The sequence below is a fragment of the Chlorocebus sabaeus genome, chromosome 14 (genome assembly GCF_047675955.1).
Source record: "Chlorocebus sabaeus isolate Y175 chromosome 14, mChlSab1.0.hap1, whole genome shotgun sequence".
Classification (NCBI taxonomy): Eukaryota; Metazoa; Chordata; class Mammalia; order Primates; family Cercopithecidae; genus Chlorocebus; species Chlorocebus sabaeus.
The window spans coordinates 23,672,530-23,700,261 of NC_132917.1; the positions used below are offsets into that span (position 1 = coordinate 23,672,530).

The following is a 27,732-nucleotide window of genomic DNA, read 5'->3' on the forward strand; positions in this document are numbered from 1 at the left end:
CTACAGCAGAAATGAAAGGAAGGAAAGTACACTTGGAAGAGGGGGCCAAGCGGGTGACCTGAAAGACAAGTACACAGTTTGACCTTTTGACCTGAGGTCTTATACACTGGCATACTTCTGGGGTCTTGCATCCCTTCTCCCCTGATTCTTCCCTTGGGGGGCCTGTCCACATGGGCAGTGGCCTGCGAGCACTTGGGAGGGGAGTGTGCACACTGCGTTTCCTGGAGTTGTACCCATGCTCACTGCAGGCGTTCTTCCCTTACCAGTCCAGTGTCCCTGGAGGGTCACATGTCGGTGCAACTCCGCAGTTTGTGTAAGCCCACTTGCGCAGCTCCTGAGATCTTACCGAGAAGCTGATCACCAGTTTCAGGTTTTCTCTCTCTCTTGGGAGACTGCCTTTCCCTGGCCCCGCTGGATCAATTATCATTTTAGAGGGAGCATAACAACCGCCTGACTGTTGCCTGATGGTTGCCTGAGGCTCCTGGCTGGAAGCGTGGCCCTCTCCTGCCCTGTTCGAGTCTGACTAGCCACCTGCTGTCACCCCCCTTCCCTTTTAAGGACTTTTCTGGAATATTGCCTGTGCCACCTGCTTTTATTCGCTGGCCAGAACTTAGTTACTGGCCATCCCCGTGGTCTGTAAAGGAGACTGGACAATGTGTATTTCAGGCGTTGGGCGTCATGTGTAGCCGCCGGAATGCCTGTTCAGCCATGGCCCAGCCTGAACGAGCGGGCCTCTTGCTTCATTTTGCGGGGGAGCTGCTGCTTGCCCGCGGTCACCCCAGCGGTCTGGCGGAGCCCTTGGCGCGCAGGGCCGCTCACGCCCCTCGGGGATCCGCCCCAAGGAGAGCGGTCCTGAGGACCTGCCGGGCCTTTACCCCGCGGATTTGGGCTCCTCGCTGTTTCCCTTTGGAGAAGCCAAAGAAACGGTGCCCCTCGCGGTTTCTGCGTTTCCCCCGCGTTGCCAGCGTCCACTCGCGCCGCGCCCGAAGCCCGGAGCCGCCCCTCCCAAGGGCGATAACTCCGAGGGCAACGGCCGCGGGCGGAGCTGCAGTGGCAATGGCGGCGCCCCCTGCACCAGCCACCGAGGGGTCCCCGCAACCGGAGCCGCACGCCCCGGAGCCCGGCCCGGGGAGCGCCAGGCGAGGGCGAGAGGTGAGCGGGGCGGAGCGGGCAGGGAAGGGGCTGCGCCCCTGGGGAGCTCGAGGGCGTCGCCTCGTAGCCCCTTTTCCAGCTGGGTGCAGCCCGGCGGGGCTCGGCCCAAACCTGCCGGCTCAGGGGCTGCCCTCGCGGGGTTACACGGCTGGGAGCGGGGAGGCTGGGAGGTGCCGGCGCCGGATAGAAACTAGGACGGGAAGCCTAGCCCTAGCCAAGGAAACAGCTTGGGGATGCGTGGTCCCTGCTGTCCTGATTCCCGGCTTAGGGGTCTTGTCCGTGCCACCGCAGGTCCTCCCGGAGTCCCGAGCTCTGGGCAGGCAGGGCTTTCTGAAGCGCCTGGGGAGGCTGCGTCCTTCCCGACCTCAGGCAGCTGCTGTGGCCTCGGCCTCCCTCCCAGAACCTGGACTCGCCGGGCACCAGGCTCCCCTTGGAGGCTGCCTCAGAGAAGGTCCTGGCCATGGGCTCCGACAAGAAGGGAGGAGGGCAGGTGGGAGCGGCGGTGTCTTCATGGCCCCTTGTCCCTTGCCTGATGCGCTGGGCCGTGCTGGCCAGCGGGGCTGTGCTGGACGGGGCAAGGGGCCTGGGGCTTCCTGGGTCTCACTGAGTGCGCCTGCTCCCTGCTGGTGCCCAGGGCATTCTGTGGCCTCCCCTGACACCTCAGCCCTGGTTCAGGGCGTCCTACCAGGCACCTCGGAGCACAGGATTTCGTCCCACAAGAAAGTGAGGTGAGTTGAAGGGGCTCTCCGGGGACTCTCACTTCCCAGGGAAACTTAGAAATTCAGGGTGAGATTAACAGCAAGAAGAAAACACTCGCATTGCCGTGGAATCCTCATACAACTCTCTGAGGGGTGGCAGCCCCGGTCGCTCCAGAGACCGATGCGCAGAGGCCGAGGTGCCTGCCCTGGGTCACGCAGCTACAGACAGCAGCGCTGCGCCTCTCACCCGGAGCCGCCCCTCCCAAGGGGCTTCTCCTTGTACAGCTCACTGTCCAGCTGTGCAGGACTTTCATGGCTTTCAGTACAACTGTCATCCTCAAGACGGCAAGACGGGACCATATTCCTGGCTTCACTTGGAAGTTATTTCTAAAGTTCGAAAAACTTGCTAGGCCCATTTTGGGGGATACAAGAGTCCCCATTGAGGGAGAGGGGGACTGTCACGTTGAATTCTGCCTGTTCTTAAAGTTTTCTGGAAGCTGAAATGATGTTCACACAAATGTCAGGAAAGAATCATCCTGCCCCCAGTGTGGTTTTCCCCTGTGGGTAGGAAGAGTGTGCAAAGTGTGATAATCCCTTATCTGGGGAGACCTTCCCTTCACAAGAGCCTGCTGGGGTATCCTGCAAGATGTGGAAACGGGTGAAGCCGTGTCATCTCCACTCCCTCCGGCCCCCAGCAAAGGATGAGAAAAGATGCCCAGCTTCTTCCAAAGAAACAGCACTTTACACAGGGTCTTCATGGCCAATTTCTTGCTTCAACAGATATATACTGAGCACCTACTGTATACCAAGCTTTTTTCTAGGTACTGGAAACACCATGATAAATAAAAGAGTTCATGCTCTCAGAGAGCTTACACTCGTGTCGGGAGAGGCAGGAACTAAATGAGAACACAGCAGGCGCTAAGTACAACTGAGAGGTGAGTGGTTAGGGAAAGCCTCTTGAAGGAGGTGACATTTAAGCTGGTGACGTCAAACCAGAATGACAAGGAGTCACCTTCCAGGCAGAGGAATGGGAAGTGCAAAGGCCCTGAGGCAGCAACAGACTTGATGATTTTGAGGAATAGGAAGGAGCCGGCGTGGCTGAAGGAGAGCTATTTGAGGTGAGGTGGGTAGGCGGCCGACTGGGTGGACTGCTTAGCCATGATCGGGACTTGGAGTTTTGTTCAAACTGCAATGGCATTAACTGAATACCATGGATCTGGAAACAAACAAACAAAACACACACACACACACACACCCCCCACAAAAAAAAACCTGCAATAGCAAAGCCATCAGAGGGCTTTAATCAGAGAGGAGATGGGATCTGATTATTTATTTGTGACTGAGTGTCTGTTGCCCAGGCTGGAGTGCAGTGGCGCCAATCTCAGCTCACTGCAATATCTGCCCCCCAAGTTCAAGCGATTCTCTTGCCTCAGCCTCCTGAGTAGCTGGGATTACAGGCAGCCACTATGCCTGGCTAAGTTTTGTGTTTTTAGTAGAGATGGGGTTTTGTCATGTTGGGCAGGCTGGTCTTGAACTCCTGGGCTCAAGCGATCCACCTACCTCCGCCTCCCAAAGTGCTGGGTTTATAGGGATGGGCCACCGTGCAATTTACGCTATTACAAGAGCACTGGCTGCTGGGTGGTGTGGATTGTAGGGAGCAAGGGCAGACACAGAGAAGCCACTTAGGAGGCACTCACTGACAGACAAGAATTGGAAAGAAGAATCAAAGATGACTCCTAAGTTTGTGGCCTGAGCCCCTTGGGGACCAGCGGTGCCATTTGCTAGGAGCTGGATTAGACAATGGGATAGCCATCAGGAGCTGTATGTAGACCATGCTAAGCTGAGACGCCTGCCAGGCATCCCTGGAGGGCTGAGGGCAGGCAGGCTATGGGTAAATGAGCTACCGCCTCATTTACTCAAGAAACAACCTTGTGAAATTGGCAGGGATGTAGCATTTGACAGATGAGGAAAACAGGCTTGGAGAGATAATGTGATTTATTCAAGGTCACATAGAGGGGTAGGTGACAAAGGCAGGCTCAAGCCCAGGCCTCCTGACCTGTAGCTTACACAGCCGTGCTGACTCAGTAAATGACGGCGGCTTCAGCAGGAAGCCCAGGGTAAGATGTCCAGAAGAATGTGCCCCTGGAAGTGTTTAGAGGTCATGGTTTAAGATCTTTTTTCTCCTCTGTCTCACTTCCTCTTAGGATGACATGGGGGCAAAATGGGGCTGAGAGGTTGCTGGAAAAGCCCTGAAGACATCACAGGGACTCAGGATGCCTACTGAAGTCATAGGGTGTGGGGACCTGTTTTGTGTCTGTTGGGAGAAGGGCTTAGTTCCTGTGTCTCCTCCAGGACAGCAGAGCCAGTCGCCTCTCATTCTGTACGAAGGTGTGCTATGGCATTGGTGGGGTCCCCAACCAGATAGCCTCTAGCGCCACAGCCTTTTACCTGCAGCTCTTCCTGCTTGATATAGCACAGGTAAGTGTGGGCAGCAGCCCAGCCTCTGCTGGCATCTTCCTTGGGGTCTGGTCCTTCCACCCCCACCTCTGCTTCTGCTCCCACCATCCTTGTAGACATCGCTTCTGACTCAAGCTTAACAAAAAGCCAGAAGCTAATGAGGGCAAGGTCCTCAAAGATGTTTACTGCAGCCTGTTTGTAGTGGGAAAATGAGAAACAATGTGGATCCCCGACAACACAGAAGCAGTTGGCTAAGTAAGCTATGCCACAGCCACATAATAGACCAAGCCTGTCCAACCCACGGCAGGGCGGCTTTGGATGTGGTCCAACACAAATTTGTAAACTTTCTTAAAACATTATGAATTGTTTTGTGATTTTTTTTTTTAGCTCATTAGCTATCATTAGTGTTAGTGTATTTTATGTGTTTATATGTGGCCCAAGACAATTCTTTTTTTTTTTTTTTCTTTTTTTTGAGACAGAGCCTCCCTCTGTCACCCAGGCTGGAGTGCAGTGGTGTGATCTCAGCTCACTGAAACCTCCGCCTCCCGGGTTCAAGCGATTCTCATGCCTCAGCCTCCCAAGTAGCTAGGATTACAGGCGCACACCACCATGATTGGCTACTTTTTTATTTTTTGAGACGGAGTCTCGCTCTGTCACCCAAGCTGGAGTGCAATGGCACAATCTCGGCTCACTGCAACCTCCGCCTCCTGGGTGTAGCAATTCTCCTGCCTCAGCCTCCAGAGTAGCTGGGATTACAGGTGCATGCCACCATGCCTGGCTAATTTTTTGTATTTTTGGTAGAGAGAGGGTTTCACCATGCTGGCCAGGTTGGTCTTCAACTCCTGACCTTGTGATCCACCTGCCTCAGCCTCCCAAAGTGCTGGGATTATAGGCGTAAACCACCATGCCCGGCCTACAGCTTATTTTTGTATTTTTAGTAAAGACGGGGTTTCGCCATGTTGGTCAGGCTGGTCTCAAACTCCTGGCCTCAGGTGATCCATCCACCACAGCTTCCTATAGTGCTGGGATTACAGGCATGAGCCATCGTGCCTCACCAAGACAATTCTTTTTCTAATGTGGCCCACAGAAGCCAACAGATTGGACTAACCTCACTATCAAACAGACTGTCATGCAGCCATTCAAAAGAATGATCTATACCAGTTGACTTACAGCGATTTCCATGACGCTCTGGTGAAAAAGAAAAGTTAGTTTTAGAGAAGAGTATATAAAATGATCCCATTTTAGCAAAACAAAGGCTCCATATGTGTGTGTGTGTGGATGGATATGTACGTATATATGTATTTGTCCATGTTTAAAATGTGAGCATGGAGAAAATTCTATAAGGATCTACACCAACTCATTAATGTTAGCTACAGGAGGGAATGATGGAGAATGGAGGGTAAGTAAAACCCAATTTTTAAAATGAGGTATCCAGCCCAGCATGGTGGCTCACAGCTATAATCCCAGCACTTTTCAAAGCTGAGGAGGGAGGATCACTTGAGATAAAGAGTTCAAGACCAGCCTGGCCAATATGGTGAAACCCCATCTCTACTAAATATACAAAAATTAGCCGGGCATGGTGGCACACACCTGTAGTCCCAGCTACTCGGGAGGCTGAGGCAGGACAATCGCTTGGACCCGGGAGGTGGAGGTTGCAGTGAGCCGAGATTGCACCACCACATTCCAGCCTGGTCAACAGAGCAAGTCTCCCTCTCAAAAACAAAACAAAACAAAACAAAAACCAACAATAAAAAAATGAGGTATCCAGCCCGGTGTGGTGGCTCACACCTGTAATCCCAGCACTTTGGGAGGTCAAGGCGGGAGGACCATTTAAACTCAGGTATTCAAGACCAGCCTGGGCAACATGGCAAAACCCCACCTCCACAAAAAATTTAAAAATATAAAAGTTAGCTGGGCGTAGTGGCATGTGCCTGTGGTCCCAGCTACTTGGAAGGCTGAGGTGGAAGAATCACCTGAGCCCGAGAGGCGGTGGTTGCAGTGAGCCAAGACAGTGCCACTGCACTCCAGCCTGGGCAACAGAGAGAGGCCCTGTCTCAATTTAAAAATAGTAATAATAAATGAAATGAGGTATCCACGAATGTTTAAGATGACACTCTGATATGATCCCGTTTATATAAACTGGTCAATCTCGGGCACACACGAAGAAGCCTACGAACGGCTGATCATCAAAGCGATTCTGGCAGTTGTCTCGGGATGCTGGGATTTCAGATGAGCTTCGCTTCGTATTTTCCCACATTGTTTGAATGTTTTTCTAATTAGTGTATTACTTACATAGTCAGAAAAAACAATGAATCCTTTCCATTGTGAAACGCAGTGTCCACCTCTGTCAGCCCAGAGGCGCCCTCCTTGCTCTGAGCCAGCCCCAGATGAGGGCCTGGAGTCCTCTCCACAGGGGCGGCGTGTGCAGGGCGGCAGCATTCAGCTCCCTCCCCTGGGATCAGCGTCCTGGGGAAGGCTGAGGAGCCCCTGACACTGCGGCTCTTCCCCGGCCAGCCCCGGTTCCCAGGCCCCCCTCCTGATGGCAGGCAGGCCTGGATGGGCTCTCTGCTGCTGCCGGGCCTCAGCTCTCTATCCCCTCCCCTGTCTGTTTCAGATCCCTGCTGCCCAGGTGTCACTTGTTCTGTTTGGGGGAAAAGTGTCTGGGGCAGCTGCTGACCCTGTGGCTGGGTTCTTCATCAACAGGAGCCAGAGGACGGGGTCTGGACGGCTCATGCCTTGGTGAGCAACCACTCAGTCCTTAGGATCCAGGCACCTGGTCCTGGCCCTCTGGTCGCTGTTTGTCACAGTCCCGTTTTCTAGCAGAAACCCGCTGGGTGGTTAGGAAACAAGCCTGGATAATGTCGCAGTTGCACTGCGGACCGACTATGAGTGATAAGGAGTTCAGAGACACTCATGGGGACTCTCCCTCCCCAGATGGAATGGGGCTGGACGAAGCCTCCAAGACTCCCACGCCTGGCCTGGGGCTTTGAGTGTGGGAAGGGTGGGATGGAGCCCACGCGAGGCCTCACAGAGGAAGTACAACTCAGTGTCCCAGGGTCCACACAGGGAGTGGCACCAGCGGCACCGAGTGTGCAGCCGGAGCTCCCACGAGGAGTGGCCGCCCACTGCCTGCATGGCCCATCGCCACTTCTCCCCTGCTCTTGGCTCCCACCCAGGGAGCCTCAGCCTAGAGAATCTCAAGGGGCCAAGAAGGGGTGAGGTTCCTCCGGGCTGGGCCCTTCGTGTCCCCATGTCCTGGTCCAGGGACCGCTTCACCTTGGCTGTGCTTCCGCAGGGTGCTGGGCTGCACCCCCTTCATCGCCCTGGCCTACTTCTTCCTGTGGTTCCTGCCCCCCTTCACCAGTCTGCGAGGCCTCTGGTACACGACCTTCAACTGCCTGTTCCAGGGCCTGGCCACGGTAAGCAGGGCCCCTTCCTGGGCCTGTGCTCTGGCGAAGCCCATTGCTTGCCGTGGCCACTCTGAAGTGTGCTGTGGGGGCAGGGTCACTGCCCTCCCCACCCGCCTGTGCCTGGACCATGCCATTGGCTCTCACTGGCCTTGCGCGGGGCTGGCTGCCCCCTCCTGTCTTTGGGCCCCTAGCTCCAACTTCAGGTGGCCAGCTGGGATATGTCAGGTTGGCCTGTGGGTGCCGGGATATGACACCCGGGATTGGGGAGGTTGCCAGCTGTCACCAGGCAAAGCTGGGGGCGGTTCTAAGCTCTGCCGGCACCCCAGTTCTTCCAGGTACCCTACACGGCACTCACCATGCTGCTGACCCCCTGCCCAAGGGAGCGCGACTCGGCCACTGCCTACCGTAAGTGCAGCCATGGGTTCCGGGTTCCGGGGAGGGAACTGCCCCTGGGACCCTACTCCCTCTCAGTCACCTTAAGCAGCGCTCTGTCTCCAGGCATGACTGTGGAGATGGCGGGAACACTGATGGGGGCCACTGTCCACGGGCTCATCGTGTCTGGCGCCCACAAACACCACAGGTGCGAGGCCACTGTGACCCCGGGGCCAGTCACCGTCTCCCCCAATGCAGTAAGTGCACTGGATGGCCAGGCCCCCCAACCTGGGGTCCCCTCTGCAGGGTCACCTCCTTCCTCTAGGACTGGTTCTCCAGCCCACACCACTTTGCTGTCTTTTAGGGGGCTCACTGCCCCCACTCCTTCCTTCCCTGCTCCTCCAGTTGAGCAGATGGCCCCCAAATCTAATGTCCTCTGCTAAACCTGCCTCCTCCTGGGTTCCTTCTAGACGTAAAATAGAACAGACACTGGCCCTGCCACCTGGGCCACCTGCAGTGGAGGAGGCCGGCCCCAGAGGTGGGGCAAGGGTGGGGAAAGCTGCAGGGCAGGCTAGGGGGGGGCAGCAGAGGGGTCTGGTGTCCTCCTGGAGCTGAAGCCCTTCCTATGACCCGTGCTCCCTGCCCCAGCCCTGACCGGGGGGAGCCCCCAACCCCCAGTGTGAAATGGTGGAGAGGTGGAAGCCCCCTTCCTTCCCTTTCACAGCGGGTCCCTTGAGCATTGAGCAGATACACCTCTATTTTATCCACCACATTTACCTTCTCTTTTTCTACTTCCCCCTCTTTCCTCAAGTAAATGACATTATCATCCTCCAGCACTATCCTCTTCTCCCCTCTCTCAACCCTCCAACCTATGACTGAATCCTGCCCATTTTTTAGGCCAAAAGTCTTCTGGGATGCATCCAGCCATCTTGTACCCCACTGCCATGCCCTGGCCCGTGCCACCAGCTCCCTCCCTACCCCACAACTGCTGCCTCCACCTCCTACACAGCATCCCTGCCTCCCGCCACCTCCCCTGTGCGGTCAGGTGCCCTTTGAAAGGAGTTTGAGCATGGGTGGCCCTCACTTTCAGGACTGGGCATGGGCCACCCTCCATAGCCTTCATGTAGGCCTCCCCTCTGTGTGCCCTGTACCCTGCTGTCTTGGCCTTTTGTGCTTTTTTTTTTTTTTTGAGACAGGATCTTATCTGTTGCCCAGGCTGGAGTGCAGGGGCACAATCTCGGCTCACTGCAACCTCCGCCTCCCGGGTTCAGGCCATTCTCCTGCCTTAGCCTCCTGAGTAGCTGGGACTGAAGGCGCCCGCCACCACACCTGGCTAATTTTTGTATTTTTAGTAGAGATGGGGTTTTGCCACTTTGGCCAGGCTGGGTTTCGAACTCCTGACCTCAGGTGATTCGCCCACCTTGGCCTCCCAAAGTGCTGGGATTACAGGCGTGAGCCACCACACCTGGCCTGTGCTTGTTTTTAATATTTCGGATTTACACAAAGGCAGAGAGGCACAGATCTTAGTGTGGTCCCTGGACCAGCAGCATCAACTCCTGGGACCTTGTTAGAAAGGTAGATCCTCATGATTATAGGCGTGAGCCACTGCTGGGATTACAGTGGTGGCTCACGCCTGTAATCCCAGCACTTTGGGAGGCTGAGGCCGGCGGATCACCAGGTCAGGAGTTTGAGAACAGTCTGGCCAACATAGTGAAATCCTGTCTCTACTAAAAATACACAAAAAATTAGCTGGGCATGGTGGTGTGCGCCTGTAATCCCAGCTACTCAGGAGGCTGAGGCAGGAGAATCGCATGAACCCAGGAGGTAGAGGTTGCAGTGAGCTGAGATCGTGCCACTGCGATCTGCCTGGGCGACAGAGACTCTTGTCTCAAAAAAAAAAAAAAAAAAAGAATCTCAAGACAGTAACAGCAGAGCATTGAACCCCAGGGGCAGTGCTCTTCAGCACATGAGGCCCAGGGTGGCCGCACAGGACAAGCGCCCTGCCCTGCCCCCTCTCTCTGCTCCTCTCCCCAGAGGCAGCCTCTCCCGAACTGGCTCTGGCTGTCACTCTCGTGCATGTCTTTATAGGCATTTTAATGCACATGTATTCTTCCCTGAATGACAGGTAGCACTGTCCTGCTTCCTATATATACAGAGGCAGGGTCTTACTCTGCTACCCAGGCTGGAGTGCAATGGTGCAATCACAGCTCACTGCAACCCCAACCTCCCAGACTCAAGCGATTCTCCCGCCTCAGCCTCCCTAGTAGCTGGGACTGCAGGTGCCCACCACCACACCTGGGTAATTGTTGTATTTTCTTTGGTAGATACAGGGTTTCACCATGTTGCTCAGGCTGGTCTTGAACTCCTGGGCTCAAGGGATCCACCTGCCTCAGCCTCCCAAAGAGCTGGAATGACAGGAATGAGCCACCGTTCCCGGCCCTGCTTCCTATATTAATCTTTTTTTGTTTGTTTGTTTTTTGAGACAAGAGTCTCGCTCTGTCGCTCAGGCTGGAGTGCAGTGGTGTGATCTCGGCTCACTGCAACCTCCGCCTCCCCAGTTCAAGTGATTCTCTTGATTCAGCATCCTGAGTAGCTAGGACGACAGGCACCCACCACCACGCCCAGCTAAATGTTTGTATTTTTAGTAGAGATGGGGTCTCACTATGTTGGCCAGGCTGATCTGGAACTCCTGACCTCAAATAATCCACCCACCTTGGCCTCCCAAAGCGCTGGGATGACAAGCATGAGCCACCGCGCCCGGCCCTGCTTCCTCCGTTAATCTGAGTTACCATGTATCTCACCATGCTGTAACCGCCTGCTCCTGGATCTGTCTTCCTCCCCACACTGAGCCCTATGGATGGACAGGGCTCACTTATTCATCACTGGAGCCTCGGGGCCTAGCATGCAGAAGGCAGCAGCAGTCAATGTTTGCTTCATAGAATGTGGGAGGGAGCACTCTGGCTCCTGGGGCATCAGCGTCCTCTTTGCCATGCAGGGAACACGGGGTCAGCAGAGGGGGTACGTGGAAGGAGCAGCCCGGGCCCGGAGAGTGTGCTGTCCTGTGGGGTGATTGGGAGGTGGGAACCCAATGTCCTGGGCTTGGGCTGTGCCTCCCTCCTCTCCATTTGGGAGGCAGTCCTGCCCCGCCCCTCAGGTGTCACCACCTCCAGGGGTTGAAGACATCACCCACCCTAGTCCTGTCCTGTCCCACAGGCCCGTCTCTACTACATTGCGGCCGCCGTGGTTGCGCTGACTTACCCCGTGTGCAGCAGTTTACTGTGCCTAGGGGTGAAGGAGCGGCCAGGTATGGGGTGTGGTGAGGAGGGAAGCAGAAGCTGGGGACAGGGCTCTGCTTGGGAGTGGGTTTTGGTTTTGAACTCTGCGAAGCCAAGGTGCCACCCTCCTGCATTGCAGACCCCTCCACCCCAGCCTCAGGCCCAGGCTTGAGTTTCCTGGCTGGGCTGGGCCTCACTACCCGGCACCCACCCTACCTGAAGCTGGTGATCTCCTTCCTGTTCATCTCTGCTGCTGTTCAGGTACCTCTGGCCAGCTGCCCCCAAAAGGCTTGACGCTGGCCATGCAGACCTTGCATAGGTTCAGGGTGCAGTCTCGGCTTGAGTTTTACAGGGAGAAACCTATGGCTGGCACATGGCTCAGAGGGGCTGGTGCTGGGAGGGAGATCCCGGTAGGGCATGTGGGACTGGAGGGCCAGGGCCTAGGCACTAGGAGGCTGACAGTGTCTGGGTGATTTCCTCTCACATTACCGGAAGCGCAGTCAAGTCCACCTGATCACAGCTGTGCAGGTGCTGAGGGTGGCCTAGGAGCGGTGTTTGTATCTGTGTTGGCGACAAGTGTCCTTTGTGGGGGAAGGGACTGTATGATGGTAGCAGCAAGCCAAGGTCCCAATGGAGAGGCCAGACTCGAGACCCTGTCCTTGCCCTTGACTTCTGAGCTCCTGCCATGCCCTGCACATACCCACTTCCTGTCCATCTCCTCAGGTGGAGCAGAGCTACCTGGTCCTGTTCTGTACACATGCCTCCCAGCTACACGACCACGTCCAGGGCCTGGTGCTAACCGTCCTGGTGAGGGGACCTGGGGTGGTGGAGGCTAGGTCACTTGGGGCCCTGAGTTGGGGACATGTGTGGCCAGAGTTCTGGTGGTCCACATTTTGGCTTTGCTTTGGTCTTAGTCACCCGCATTCCAGCAGAGGGTAGAATTGGGGCCAGGATTACAATGTTCATAGCCACTGGTTTGAATCAGGTGCAAGGCTAAGGCCAGGCATCCCATCTAAAAGCCAAGGCCTTGAGGTCCCGGGTGAAGGCGCTGGCAGCACGGCCCTGGCGTGACGACACTGTCTGCTCACAGGTCTCAGCCGTGCTGAGCACCCCGCTGTGGGAGTGGGTTCTCCAGCGCTTTGGGAAGAAGACGTCAGCCTTCGGGATCTCTGTGAGTGAGGCAGGTTGGGAGTGGCTGGAGGGGAGAGGCAAGGGAGGTGACCGTGGTGCCTGAGCCGGGGTGGATCTGTGTTCCCTTGAGTCTTCAGGGCCTAGCACAGGGCGAGGCACGGGGGTCATCAGTCAAGAGCCGTGTGTGAAGGAGCAGGCCCCGCGAAGTAGCAGGTGGCGGGACAGCTGGTGTGTGTGTCTCCCCAGGCGATGGTGCCCTTTGCGATCTTGCTGGCTGCTGTGCCCACAGCACCTGTGGCTTATGTCGTGGCCTTTGTATCTGGCGTGAGCATTGCTGTGTCCTTGCTGCTACCCTGGTAGGCTGGGTGTGGGGGCCTCATGTGTGTCCACAGTGGGTGTCGCCTCCTTCATGTCAACCTGCTGTCCCAGGTCCCCTGCACTCAGCCTGTGCAGGAGATGGAGGCCACCAGCTCCATCCTCAGAGCCCTCCTGAGAGGACACCAGGCAGCAGGAATGGTGGGGGGCCCGGCAGGGGCCGGCGGGGGTACGAGCACACAGGCCATCTGCTTCTCTGGTGGCCAGTCTGGTCCTGGGCACAGAACTCAGGGATGAATCCACCTTGGCCTCGGTCCCCAGAGAGTTCACAGGCTGCTGGTGGCCAAGGGGCTGGGAGGGCTAACTCGATGCCCCTGCCACAGGTCCATGCTGCCAGACGTGGTGGATGACTTTCAGCTGCAGCACCATCACGGGCCAGGCCTGGAGACCATCTTCTACTCCTCCTACGTCTTCTTCACCAAGCTGTCTGGTGCATGTGCCCTGGGCATCTCCACCCTCAGTCTGGAGTGAGTCCCAGGGTCAGGATACAGCAGAGGCACCAAGGACCAGTGGGCGGGAAGAGGGCAAAGCCCCCCACCTACCAAGCTCGGGGCACCCATGAGCCTGAGGGCTAAGCGCCGCTCTCTGGAGAGCGTGGGGAACCATTTCCCCATGTTTCTCTGTGCATGAGACTGAGAGGGCCAGCTCCCCCATTCTCAGTTTTCTCTAAACTCTCCCAGGTCAGCCTGTCTGTCCCCTTGACACTCCTCTCCTGATCTTGCCAGGAAATGAAGTCCACGTTTCAGGAGGGGATGGGGTGAGGTGTCTGGGGCCCCTCCACTCAGGGTGCCAGGCTTAGCAGGCCCTGCCCTAATGGCTGGGTGATGTTTCTCCAGGTTCTCGGGGTACAAGGCAGGGGCCTGCAAACAGGCAGAGGAGGTAGTGGTCACCCTCAAGGTCCTCATCGGTGCCGTGCCCACTTGCATGATCCTTGCTGGGCTCTGCATCCTCATGGTCGGCTCCACTCCAAAGACGCCCAGTCAGGACGCCTCCAGCCGGCTGAGCCTTCGGAGGTAAGCCCCGCACGTCCCCTGCACCCAGGGAGGCACAGTGTGCGCTGCTGGGGGAATGACTAACACCAGTCTGCAGACGTCCCTGCTGTCACGCAGTCCTGCCTCTGGGACACTCTTTCCTTAGCTCAGGGTCACCCTTTTCTCCTGGATTTTATTCTCTTACCCTGGCCACCCCTTCTCAGTCTTCTTCCTTTGATCACCTGGTAGACTGTGGTATGTGAGGATTCCCTCCTTGACCTCCTATTGGTTTTGCTCTCCAAAGCCCCCTCAGTACCTCATCTGCTAGCCTGACCCAACTCAGGCACCCCTTGTGCCTGGTGACTGCTAGAGCTGCCCCTCCAGCCTGAGCTTCCCTCAACTTCCAGAGCCGCATATCGCTGGCATGCGTACATTTCCACCTAGTAGCCCACAAGCCTGGCACTCAGTCTCGATGAACCTCAACGGAACTGATCTTGTCCCCCCAGCTGGCTCCTCCTTCTGTGTCCCTGTCTTGGTGAATGGCATCATGGTTCCCCCTGGGGTGGAAGCCTGGGAATCTTTGGCTCTTGCCTCCCACGGGCAATGCTGAGCAGGTCTCTGACCTGGTCCTTCCCCTACCAGAACACCGACCCCACTGATGGGGAGGATCTACTCACTGTCTGATCTTCTGGGGAGGCTATGGGAACCCTGAAGGCTGGGGCTGGCTGTTTTATTCCTTTTTGTATCCCAAGAGCCCAGCACAGAGCCTGAAGCTAAGCAGGTACTAAGGAATCACTGCTGCAGCATCACCACGTCTAGCCCAGCAGACGTGCATGAGCACCCAATGTTCACCCACATAAGGTCCTCAAGCATGCACACATCATGCAGGCCCACGCAGGACAGGCAGTGGGTGGTCCCATCATTAGCCACTCCCTGCCCAGGGTGACGGCCTCGGGCTCTGCAACAGAGAGATACCAAGGGCACGCTTCCCAGTCAGGGAAGGCCAGGCAGATGGGGAACTGCTTGATGGCACCTGGAGAACCAGGGTTGTAGCTTATTTACAGGACTTGGGAGGGGAGGAGTTGAAGAGGAGTTGTTGGGAAGACAAGCAGCAGCCACCAAACCTTCCACGGGTTTCTGCGGTAGGACAGAGGGGAGGGCCCACACCACTTCCATCCTTCTCCTTGGCTTCCTTCCTTTCCCACAGGAGGACCAGCTACAGCCTGGCGTAAAGCTTGAGAGGGTGACTGTGAATGGACACAGGAGCCAGCACCCTTGGGGTCTGACATCGCCCTCCTCCACCCTTCAGCACCCGGCCTGGCAGTTTAGCACTCGGTCTTTTTCCCTGGGATGCGGAGTCTTTGGCAACATGTCCTGAAGGGACTGGCCTGTGCTTCAGGACCCCACTTGGCATTTCTTGTCTGTTGCCTTCAGACTATCTCAGATAGACCTGTATCCCTGACTAGGCCAGTAGCACCTGCCTCTAGAAAAAGGAAGCTCCTGCCCAGCCTGGCTTGTGGACCCTGTGGGAGCCCCAGGCCCAACAACCTGCGTGGATAGCAAAGCTCCCTGACAGAAGGACAGACACAAGGACTCCTGTTTGTCCCAGGGCTCCAGTGGACATCTGCTGAGGACACAGAGAGGTGAGAGTCACCACGTGAATGGGCAGAGTGTGGACAGGCAGACATGCCCAAGATGTATGATTAGGGAGACACAGACAGACCCAGGGAGGCCAACGGGCCCCAGGGAGAACGGGACAGCAGTGGGGATGGGGACTGAGCAGGGCGGGCGCTGAGGTGCTCCTCAAGCCTCTCCCAGTTCCCAACCATTGACGCGACTGTTTCTGTCAGGGTCAGAAATGGCTATTGAGCCAGCAAAGATACAGCATTTTCACAAATAAAAGCTATTTGTGGGGAAAGATTTTTCTGAAATTTTATCTTACAAAAGCACGGGAACTACAGTTTTTTTAGAGGCCATGTTTTCAGGGAAAGAAAGATCCACGGAGGTTTTTATTTTTTCAAAAACAAATTCAAGGGTTGATCTGCTATTGAGTCTGTGTAGTGTGACTGTGGACAGCCCTCTCATCCCAACTGGAATCCCCAGAGGAGGGAAAGGGGAGAAAGCCTGGTGCCCTTGAACCTGGCTGCTCCCCCAGCCACACACCCCTGACTTGCATGTCCTTAGACCAGGGACACCATGTGGGAGCGGGGCGGGTTCCTCCTTCCCTTTGGAGGAGTCACAAAGTTAAGGCTCTAGAGTGGCTCAAAGCAGCAGGCCACTGAGGTGGCTCATGGGGGCTGGGGCTGGGGGAGGGCTGGGGAAGCCGTGGGGGGTGTTATGCTCCAGCAAGTCCTGCCTGGAAAAGTCTGGCACCTAAACAGGGGGCCTGAGTGCAGACTCGCCCCTACATTTCACCCCAGCCCCCACCCCTGCCTCCTTCATGGGTTCAGCTCTCCTGAGCCCACAGCTAGGCCCCGTCCACTCAAGATCTTCAGCCGTCTCTGAGGAGCAATCCCCCTGAGGCCCAGAACTCAGGTTTGCCCTTAGATATGACGCAGTCCTCAGAGCTGAAAGCATCTCACTGCTTCCACAAACACGGTGGCAGAAGGAACCCAACCTCGCCGGGGGTGTGTGGGGTCTGACCTGGTCTTTCTGATGCCTCAACTCTCTGGCCCTTATGACACTGACATGAGTATCTGGTTCCTGAGGTCACAGGGCACCAGAGAAAGAGCTGGGCTCAGCTTCTCTGCACTGCCCTTTCTGACAGGAAGCTCTGCCTCCCCATACTGTGCATGGACACAAACACACACAGACAAGCAAGCACACATGCATGCTACTGAAAACAGGAGAGAACGTTTCTTAATGCTGGGATATCACGCGTCACGTGGAAACAGTACCCGGCAAGACAGAAGGCAATGTAGTTTCTACCATGTTATCATTTTATGTTATGCTTTGGCAACCTGGGCAATGCAGGCAGGATCAGAAGCTTGTGCCAGATTCTCTGCTATCGATTATTTCCTGGCAGTGCAGTGGCAGGAAGCAGAGCTATACGGTGCAAAGGCAGCTGCAGGGGCCCTCTGCAGAGTCAGAACCTCTGGGAGTCAGGAGTTAAAGCCCAGAGACAGGAGCTATCATGGGCTCGGAGCTGGGCAGACGCCCTGAAAGGCATCATTCCATTTCTTCTTCACAGCAGCCCTGCTGAGCATTATTCTCATTCTCAGATGAGGAAACAGGCTTAGAGAGATTAAGCCACTTGCCCAAGTTCAGTTGGTGGTAGAAATGAGTCTTTTTGTGTTTGTTTGTTTGAAGCAGAGTCTTGCTCTGCTGCCCAGGCTAGAGTGCAGTGTCACAATCATAGCTCACTGGAGCCTTGAACTCCTGGGTTCAAGTGATTCTCCCACCTCAGCCTCCTGAGTAGCTGGGACTACGGTGCACACCACCACGCCCAACTAATTTTTCTTTTTTTTGTAGCAATGAGAGTCTCACTATGTTGCCTAGGCTGGTCTTGAACTTCTGGGCTTAAGCAATCCTCCCCCTTCAGCCTCCCAAAATGCTGGGATTACAGGCGTGAGCCACCGCGCCCAGCCCATTTACCGCTATAGCTCCTCAGAGCCCAGAAGTAAGTGTTCAATATGAATGTTTGCTGAATGAATGAGCAAATGTTCCTATCACCTTCATCCTAAAACAAATACCACCACCTTTTATTTGTTCCCTTAGCTTCCTGCTCTCCAAATAATCTGCTTTACTGTTCTCCTCTCACCCCTCCCATTCCTGTCTCCTTTTCCTCACCTGCTATTCACTCCTTAACCAGTTAAACCTGGGCTTGGCTTCCAACACTGAGACAGTGCAGCCTGACAGGATGAACCCCAGCATCAAAGAAAAGGAGATGGTAATCTGTATGTTACTTCCCTCTGTTACCGTGGTTGACTTACTCAACAAAACTGAGCCTCCACTTCTTTTTTTTTTTTTTTTTTTGAGATGGAGTCTCACTCTGTTGCCCAGGCTGGAGTATAGTGGCACGGTTTCGGCTCACCACAACCTCCGCCTCCCAGGTTCAAGCGATTCTCCTGCCTCAGCCTCCAGAGTAGCTGGGATTACAGGCACCCGCCACCATGCCTGGCTAATTTTTTGTACTTTTAGTAGAGACAGGGTTTCACCATGTTGGCCAGGCTGGTCTTGAACTCCTGACCTCAGGTGATCTGCCTGTCTCGGCCTCCCAAAGTGCTGGGATTACAGGCATGAGCCGCCGTGCCCAGTTTTTTTTTTTTGAACAAATGTATACACTATTACATAAACCTCAGGATGGCTATGAGAGAAGACGTGACCAAGTACCAGACCAAGGAAACCCTTAGTGACCAGTCAATTAATGCTGACAACTCCTTTTCAAAATTCTGTCTTGGGCTGGGTGCAGTGTAAGTGTGTGAGCCTTTGGGAGGTCAAGGCAGATGGATCATACGAGATCAGGAGTTTGAGACCAGCCTGGCCAATATGGTGAAACCCCATCTCTACCAAAAATATAAAAATTAGCTGGGCATGGTGGCAGGCGTTTGTCATCCCAGCTACTCAGGAGGCTGAGGCAGAAGAATCGCTTGACCCAGGAAGGCAGAGGTTGTAGTGAGCTAACACCACTGCACTCCAGCCTGGGCAATGGAGCCAGACCCTGTCTCAAAATAACAAAAAAAAAACCTGTCTTCCCCTGGACTGCATGACATCGCCCTCCTGGTTCTTCTGCAGCATCTCTGACCATTTATTTTCTGTCTTTTCCTTCACGTCTTTCTCCTTTGATGCTCCTTAGCCATCATGGGCTTCTCAGGGCCACGTGATCCCACTCACTATCACCACCTATCCACTACTATAGACTCTTATTAACCCAGAGCTCTCTGCGGAGCTCCAGAGTCCCAGATCCAACTGCCTATCTCAGTGTTCAGGCAGTTAAAACATCATACATCCAAAATACATCACCTCTGCACACTTGTTCTGCCTCCTGCATTTTCAATTACATCAGTGTTACTGAGCAAAACAGCTTGCTGCCTGATGCACACAGAAGCCAATACTATGGCATCAGATTTTTGAGAGAAGAAAAGCCTTATTACAAATCAACCAACAAGCCAGGCATGGTGGCTCACGCCTATAATCCCAGAACTTTGAAAGGCCGAAGCGGGCGGATCACTTGAGCCCAGGAGTTCGAGACCAGCCTGGCCAACATGGTGAAACCCTGTCTCTACTAAGATACAAAAATTAGCTGGGCATGGTGGCACACGCCTGTAATACCAGCTACCCAGGAGGCTGAGGCAAGTGAATTACTTGAACCTGGGAGGTGGAGGTTGCAGTGAGCTGAGATCATGCCACTGCACTCTGGCTTGGGCAACAGAGCAAGACTCCAGCTCAAATAAAAAACCAACCAACCAACAAAATCAACCAACAAGGAGACAGGAGTCCAGCTTGAATCTGTCCTTCCTGTGTTGGTCTTAAGGTAGCACTGATACCATATAAGGTTTAGACGGTGGGTTCTGGGATTAGCAGGTGATTGGTGGAAGGAAAGGGAGGCCTGGAACGTCTCCAGGGATGCACACTTGTCTCCTCTTGGGTCACATGTGCAAATTCGGGCGGAAGTTAGTATGAAATGTGGTGGAAATTCAGGCTGTGACATCAGTAAGCATGTTCTATGCAAACTCTAGTCAGCCAACTGATTTCAGCCAATTTTGTTATATTACAAGTGGAGAGAGTTCCAGCAAGCTGTTTCTTTTCTTTTTTGAGACAGTTTCACTCTGTCACCCAGGCTGGAGTGCAGTGGCGTGATCTGTTCACTGCAACCTCTGCCTGCTGGGTTCAAACAATTCTCCTACCTCAGCCTCCCAAGTAGTTGGGAATACAGGCATAAGCCACCACACCTGGCTAATTTTTGTACTTTCAGTAGAGACAGGTTTCACCATGTTGGCCAGGCAACTTGGTCTCCCAAAGTGCTGGAATTACAGGTGTGAGCCACCGTGCCCTGCTCTATTTCTTTTCTTATCTGCCATCCTATAAGCTCAAGAATTCCTGCTGGTCACAGTTTCTTTAATCCTGTAGGGCACAGTTTATCAGCATCTTTCTAATCTACCTAAAACCAAAGACTTGGTGTCTTCTTAGGTTCCTTTCTCCTTGATTAGCTCCAATTAACTCCACTGTCTCATCCCTGTATCTACTGAGTGTGGATTGAGCAAAGGAAGTCAAGGGCAGTCTATGGCCATACCACCCTGAATGCACCCGATCTCATCTGATCTCGGAAGTTAAGCAGGGTTGGCACTGGTTAGTACTTGGACAGGAGGAGGACAAGGGTTATGGTTTGTGGATTATCAAATGGTGAAAGTTATTTGACACTGGACAGAAAGTTGTAACACCAGATATGGATGGATGTGGCTCATTAACACATGGTGACCTGACATAGCTGCCTGCTATGTTTGAGGTGTAGGCATTTCTGTAGCCTATGGAACTCAGTTCAGCTGGGTACAGTTTTCTGTTACCTAGTGTTTGTGTGTGTGTTCTGTAGAGACAGGATCTCTCACTTTGTTGCCCAGGCTGGTCTTAAACTCCAGGCCTCAGGTGATCCTACTGCCTCAGCCTCCTGAGTAGCTGGGATTACACACACAAGCCCCCGTTCCCAGCTCTAGTGTTTCTTAAGGACAAAACTGGTGTATAAGTAATAGGAAATTCACATTATGCTGTACTTGTTCTCTAATATCACAGCCATGTTAGAACAAATTTGGGTTTTCAAAGCAAACATAACTGAACAGAGTATATATGTGTATGTATATAAATATATACAAATCCTAAATGGTCCCTGTGACATAAGAAACACACATTTGGTCTCTGCCCCAGGTTCCTGGCACAGAGCTTCTAAAATGCTAGTAACTCCCTGAGTGGTAGGGGTGAGGGGAATATCTTTTGTTATATATAATAAGCACTTTTCAAACAGATCTGAGTTTATGCTAATGATGTGACTCGCAGAGGATGGGGGCTGGTTGCCAGAGAAACCAACCATGCGATTAGAAGGTTGAAACTTTCAGCCTTATCTCCCTACCGGGAGGGGACAGGGGCTGAAGACTGAGCTCATCATCAATGATTTCATCAATTGTGCCCATGAAATGGAGCCTCCACTTCCAAACAAAGGGGTTCAGAGAGCTTCTAGGTTGGTGAACACATCCATGTGCCAGGACGTCTACCCCACTCCACGGGGACAGAAACTCCTGTGTATGGGACCCTTTTAGACTTCATCCTATATACCTCTTCATCTGGCTGTTCATTCTATAATAAACCAATAAATGTTAAGTAAAGTGTTTCTCTGTGTTCTATGCATTATAGGAAATTATCAAATCTGAGGAGGGTTTTGTGGGAATCCCCTATTTGCAGCCAAGTTGGAGAGAAGTATGTATCACCTGGAGACCCACTACTTGCACATTTGATGCACTTGTAGTCCCAGCTACTTCGGGGGCTAAGGTAGGAGGACTGCTTGAGGCCAGGAGGTTGAGGCTGCAGTAAGCTGTGATAGTGCCACTCACTCCAGCCTGGGCGACAGAGCAAGCCCCTGTCTCAAAAATAAAAATACCCACTACTGGTATCGGAAGTGGGACCAGCCTGTTGGACTGAGCCCATAACCTACTGGGTCTGCACTCACTCTGGGTAGTGTCAGAATTGAATGAAATTGTAGGTGCCCAGTTCAAGTCCACAGAGAACGGAAGAATCACTTGTTGTGGAAAACCCGCACATTTGATGTCAGAAGTGTTCTGTGGTTATAGAAAAAAAAAAGTTGTTTCTCCTTTTAGTCTCATATATATTAAAGGAATTAAATAAATATTTTAAAATATACCCACAAAGAAAACACCAGACCCAAATGATTTTTCCAAGTTCTAGCAAACTTTCAATCAAGGATCATTCCTACCTCACACAAACTCCACCACAGAGCAGACAAAGAAGGCACACTCTGCTACTCATTCTATCAAGCCAGAGTAAGCTTCTTACCAAAACCAGCCAAGCACATTAAAAAGGAAAGAGGCCAGGTGTGATGACTCAAGCCTGTAATCCTGAGACTTCAGGAGGCCAAGGTGGGAGGGTCACCTGAGCTCAGGAGTTCAAGAAAAGCCTGGGCAACAAAGGGAGACTCCATCTCTACCAAAAAAGTTTTTAAAAATTAGCTGGGTGTGGTGGCATGCACCTGTAGTCCCAGCTACTTGGGGGGCTAAGGTGGGAGGACTGCTTGAGGCCAGGAGGTTGAGGCTGCAGTGAGCTGTGATAGTGCCACTCACTCCAGCCTGGGCAACAGAGCAAGCCCCTTGTCTCAAAAATAGAAAAAGGATTTACAGGCTAATCTTACCCATTAACAGAGAAAGGAAGAATCTTAAATAAAATAATAGCAAAATGAGTCTAGCAATGTATAAAAAAATAAATATACCAGGAACATACTGGGTTTATTCCAAGAATGCAACTTTAACATTAAAAAAACCTATCAGCCAGGCGTGGTGGCTCATGCCTGTAATCCCAGCACTTTGGGAGGCCAAGGCGAGTGGATCATGAGGTCAGGAGTTCAAGACCAGCCTGGCCAAGATGGTGAAACCCCGTCTGTACTGAAACTACAAAAATTAGCCAGACATGGTGGCAGGTGTCTGTAATCCCAGCTACTTGGGAGGCTGAGGCAGGAGAATTGCTTGAACCCGGATGGCAGAGGTTGTAGTGAGCCAAGATCACGCCACTGCACTCCAGCCTGGGTGACAGAGAGAGACTCTGTCTCAAAAAAAGAACACAGAAAATCTATCAAATGAAATTTACCACACAGACCAATGCAGAGCATGAACTCTGGAGCTCTGCAGAGGGGCCCCTCAATTATCCAGCAGAGGCCGGGCTCAGTGGCTCATGCCTGTAATCCCAGCACTTGGGAGGCTGAGGCGGGCAGATCACTTGAGATCAGGAGTTTGAGACTAGCCTGGCAAAAATTAGATGGGTGTGGTTGGGGGGGGGTGCACCTGTAATCCGAGCTACTCAGGAGGCTGAGACAGGAGAATGGTTTGAACCTGGGAGATGGAGGTTGCAGTGGGCCAAGATTGTGCCAATGCACTCCAGCCTGGGTGACAAAGCGAGACTCCATCTCAAAAAACAACAACAACCAAAACCCCCCAAACAAATAAAATTATCCAGCAGAATAATGACTACAGACATAAATGTGAAGACAAAACTTCCATAAAAGAGAAGATAGGTAAATGTGTGTCCTCCTTAAAGTTACAATGCTTGGCCGGGCGCGGTGGCTCAAGCCTGTAATCCCAGCACTTTGGGAGGCCGAGACAGGCGGATCACGAGGTCAGGAGATCAAGACCATCCTGGCTAACCCGGTGAAGCCCCGTCTCTACTAAAAAATACAAAAATCTAGCCGGGCGAGGTGGCGGGCGCCTGTAGTCCCAGCTACTCGGGAGTCTTGAGGCAGGAGAATGGCGTGAACCCGGGAGGCGGAGATTGCAGTGAGCTGAGATCCGGCCACTGCACTCCAGCCTGGGCGACAGAGCGAGACTCTGCCTCAAAAAAAAAAAAAAAAAAAAAATTACAATGCTTGTCCAACACACGAGATATAAAGAAAGAGGAGGCCGGCAGGAGTTCGAGACTACCCTGGCCCACATGATGAAACCCCGTCTCTACTAAAATCACAAAAATTAGCCAGGCAAGGTGGCGCATGCCTGTAGTCCCAACTACTCAGGAGGCTGAGGCGGGAGAATTTCTAGAACCTGTGAGGTAGAGGTTGCAGTGAGCAGTGATCGTGCCACCGCACTACAGCCTGCGAGACAGAGCGAGACTAGGTCTCAAAAAAAAAAAAAAAAAGGGAGGAAAGGCCAGGTGTTGTGGCTCAGGCCTGTAATCCAAGCACTTTGAAAGGCTAAGGCAGGAGGACGGCTTGAGTCTGGGAGTTCAAGACCAGCCTCAGCAACACAGTGAGACCCTGCTCTCTACCAAAAAAAAAAAAGAGAGAGAGAGAGAGAGAGAGAAGGCAAAGATAGGTCCACAAAGTGGATGAAGACACTAGCAACATCTAGATATATAAAGAATCCTAACAACTCAACATGAAAATTGAGCCAATGATATAATCAAGAATTTTGCAAAAGAAAACTTGAACAGCCCATAAACATCTGAAATGATGATCAAGCTCACTGCTGGTCTGTAAGTAAAACTAAGGGGCCGGGCGTGGTGGCTCACATCTGTAATTCCAGCACGTTGGGAGGCCGAGGCATGTGGATCGTTTGAGGTCAAGAGTTCGAGACAAGCCTAGCCAATATGGTGAAATCCCATCTCTACTAAAAATACAAAAATTAGCTAGGTGTGGTGGTGGGCGCCTGTAATCCCAGCTCAGGAGGCTGAGACAGGAGAATTGCTTGAACCCGGGAGGCAGAGGTTGCAGTGAGCTGAGATTGTGCCATTGCAGTCCAGCCTGGGCAACAGAGCGAGACTCTGACTCAAAAAAACAAAAAAAAACAAACAAAAACAAAATAAAAATAAAATAAAATAAGGGTGACAGTGAGACAGCATTTAAAACTCCTAGACAGTCCCAAGTTGAGAATGTAGAATAGGAGCTCTGATACATTGCTGTTGGGAGTGAAAGTGATATAACCATCTTGGAAAATAACTTGGTATTATCTCATCAAGGTGAACTTATACCTCGTGATCTAGCAATTCCATTTCTAGGTAAAAGACCCTAACGAGACTTTTCAAACACTTGGATCAGGAGGCATTTACGAGAATATTCAAAGCAGTATTGTTTATAACTTCAAAAATAAATCCAAGGAACAATCCAAATGTCCATGGCAGGAAAATGGATACATTGTGGCAATTCAAAACAGTGAAAATAATATAACATGCACATAACAAGGATGAATCTTAGCACCAACGCTGAGAGAATAAAAAGTAAGTCACCGAAGACTATATATAATATATACCATTTGTATAAAGCTCAAAACAAGCAAAAATAAAAATCACATTGTTTCAGCCAATGTGTATATGTGGTTGTAAAACTCCTTTTATAAAGAAAGAAAAGGAATGAAGAACTGATAATTACAACAATCAGGATAGTTACGTCTGAGGCAAAGCTATGGAGACAGGAACAAGGAGGGACAGCAGGTTGAGTGGTTTCTGGTCATGTTCTGGTTCTTCAGTTAGGCCATGGGTGGTTCATTTTATTTATTTTTTTATTTTTTATATATATATATATATATATTTTTTTTTTTTCTTTTCTTTTCTTTTTTTTTTTCTCGCTCTGTCACCCAAGCTGGAGTGCAGTGGCACAATCTCGGCTCACTGCAACCTCTGCCTCCCGGGTTCACATGATTCTCCTGCCTCAGCCTCCCAAGTAGCTGGGATTACAGGGGCCCACCACCACGCCTGGCTAATTTTTTGTATTTTCAGTAGAGACAGGGTTTCATCACGTTAGCCCAGGATGATCTCAATCTCCTGACCTCATGATCCACCCGCCTCGGCCTCCAAAAGTGTTGGTATTACAGTCGTGAGCCACTGCGCCCGGCCTCATGTTATTATTTAAGCCTTCCTATACCTTATGTTACATATATATGTAATATGTATCACATAATACCCATTCAGAATTTAGAAAAACTTGAATGCAAAATGGGATTTGTAAAAATATCTTTATGATAAATATTTTCAGTAGAACATTAAACAATACTTTGAAGAATTTAGCTCTTCTCTCCCTGCCTCCAAAGCCAGCAAATACGGGATCATTTTCTATTGTTCCAGTGACTGCAATAATAGCAGAGGCCAAGGAAACATCTCTTGTATGAGAGTTGCCATGGAATCAGATGTGTTGTAAATAATCATTTATATTCTGGACTGTCCACCCAAAGAAGGAATACAGACAACATATGCATATATAACTTCAAGATTATTGCCAGTTCCTCTATAGCAGCAATAATCACAAAGAAAATACTACCAAAACATCCAAAACAGCCACAATAACCATTAGTGATTTTACTGAAGACTTATTCACAGTATTTTGACCTGAGAAATGGTGATTGTAACATACCCTTTTAGGCGCCTACATTATCTTAGTTAACAGTCCTGTAGTCCCCTCTTAGGCTTCAAGATAATTGTGATTTCATCACACCCCAGATACTTCCAAGCGGAGGCCTCAGACTGTTCTCAGTCACCGTTCTCCCACAGCTGATTACAGACATCGCCTCTGCTTCCATTACCCCAGCAGCTGTCTAGTGCACTTGAACCACAAAATGGGCCCTCACTTCTTTCCTAACCCAGCTCCATCTTGGTAAACTGTAACAGACAGACAGGAGTCCCCAAGGGCACAAAACAGTTTCTTTCCAGATGATTTTAAAGGAAGGGGGAAAAAGGAAGCGTATATGCTAATGGAGCTTCTATGGCTGAAACAATTTATCTCCAGACGCCTAGCCATACACTGATCAATTTGTTATGCTGCCCTGACTGAAATCTGTGATTCCATCTGAAGGCAGTCAGAAGTAGTGTGTCCATCTGAAGGGGGTCAGGGCACTTACCTGACTAAGCTGATACTTTAGCCCATAAATGAAATAAAATGGCACTTTTTAGAACTACCTCAGATTCAGTTAAATTTCCAACATCCTGAAATACTTTCTCTCCCAGATTCTCTGCTGGTCTCTAAGATTTGAAAGGAGAGAAAATAAAAATATCAAATTAAAGTGACAAGTTAACTAAGGGAGCTGACTACTGGGAGAAAAACAGGAAACTTGTATGATCCCAAAACTAGATTTAAAAAAAAAAAAAAAAGGTATTTCAGGGACACTCATGAGTGGCCACAGCACAGGATCCTGCAGTAGGACTTCCCTGGGCTCGACAGTGTGCTAGCAGCACCGGCACAATCTCAGAGGAGCCCAGAGGGGACAAATTCCCTTGAAATTTCATTCAAAATTTTCTCAGTTTGTAAGAGTACCTGGACCTTTGTCAGCCAGAATTTGTTAAGGAAGCAAGAGTGTTAGGTTTAAATTCTGGGAGGTCCAGGCAACATCAGAGTCACTTCCTGTTCCTGGGAGCAGAAGCCAGTGGGTTTCTGGTCCTCCTCTGAGCTCTGCTAATTCTTGCTGGTTTGAGGTCAATACACTAGAGCACATGCCCCTCAGCTGACTCCTCACCCTCCTCTTGAAGCCCGGAAAAAGACCTATAACAATGCCGAGGTATCTTTGAAGTGCGCCTAAGACAGCTTCAACGCAGCTTTGGACAAGGGACACAAAGCCGCAGAGAAACCATAAAACAATCCATATGGCACCATAATATTGTTTTGTTCTGGGAATTCTGCCCTTAGTCAAAACCACACAGTCATGAACACACAAACACCATTTTCGGAGCCATCTAATAAAGACTGAGCTCTGCTACACAGCAGTGAGCCTCAGCCCAGGGGAAACGGGGGGAAACCACGAGAGCCAACCATAGCAAGTGCTTCGCCTGAGTGCAGTGCGAGTCTCATTGGTGAGTGTCCACAGTGGCAAGCAGGCCTTGTTTGTAATGGTCTCATCTGAAGAACTACACAGCAAGGACACTGCAGATATCAGGCCATGCCATCTACATGGTTAGAACAGCCAGTGGTATCTAAACTGGGGGCAGTAAGGCCTGTAAAGACTTTAAGAGAAGAAACAGAATCTGGACTGTGGGAAAAAGAGTCTCTGAAGACATCTGACCTGGACAGGCTGCCATCTCTTATGATTATTTCCTGTGTGGCTGTGAAGGTTAACGGGATAAAGCCCTCATTATCAGCAGTGAGAAGAATCCAGTGAGAATCTGCAAATAAAAATAAATACATAGGCAATTTAGTATATATTATTCTTATGATGAAACATATGACTACAGGCCGGGCGTGGTGGCTCAAGCCTGTAATCCCAGCGTT

The 27,732-nt window shown here is 51.9% G+C and overlaps 2 protein-coding genes across 5 annotated transcripts in view; one reads left to right on the top strand and one right to left on the bottom strand.

The window, feature by feature from the left end:
* On the top strand, positions 1 to 15,153 carry MFSD2B (MFSD2 lysolipid transporter B, sphingolipid). 3 transcript variants are annotated; one of them, XM_007971332.3, is made up of 14 exons: positions 1 to 1,152; positions 4,203 to 4,328; positions 6,922 to 7,046; positions 7,603 to 7,726; positions 8,044 to 8,122; positions 8,216 to 8,346; positions 11,303 to 11,393; positions 11,504 to 11,625; positions 12,088 to 12,171; positions 12,455 to 12,535; positions 12,742 to 12,851; positions 13,194 to 13,337; positions 13,707 to 13,883; positions 15,049 to 15,153. In XM_007971332.3, exons 1-14 carry the CDS (start codon positions 679 to 681, stop codon positions 15,071 to 15,073), a joined length of 1,893 nt encoding a protein of 630 aa, XP_007969523.3. In that variant the 5' UTR covers positions 1 to 678; the 3' UTR covers positions 15,074 to 15,153. The 3 variants fall into 3 exon arrangements, with proteins under 3 accessions (XP_007969523.3, XP_072878906.1, XP_072878907.1); XM_073022805.1 differs by having other exon boundaries at positions 8,044 to 8,346; XM_073022806.1 differs by lacking the exon at positions 12,088 to 12,171 and having other exon boundaries at positions 8,044 to 8,346.
* The window catches only part of WDCP (WD repeat and coiled coil containing), a 35,165-nt gene continuing 16,675 nt past the window's right edge, over positions 9,243 to 27,732 (bottom strand). For both annotated transcript variants that reach the window (XM_007971335.3, XM_007971333.3), the window contains one exon: positions 9,243 to 27,626. In XM_007971335.3, the coding sequence (XP_007969526.1) occupies positions 27,576 to 27,626 (51 nt within the window). In that variant the 3' untranslated portion in view covers positions 9,243 to 27,575. The remainder of the gene's footprint in view (positions 27,627 to 27,732) is intronic.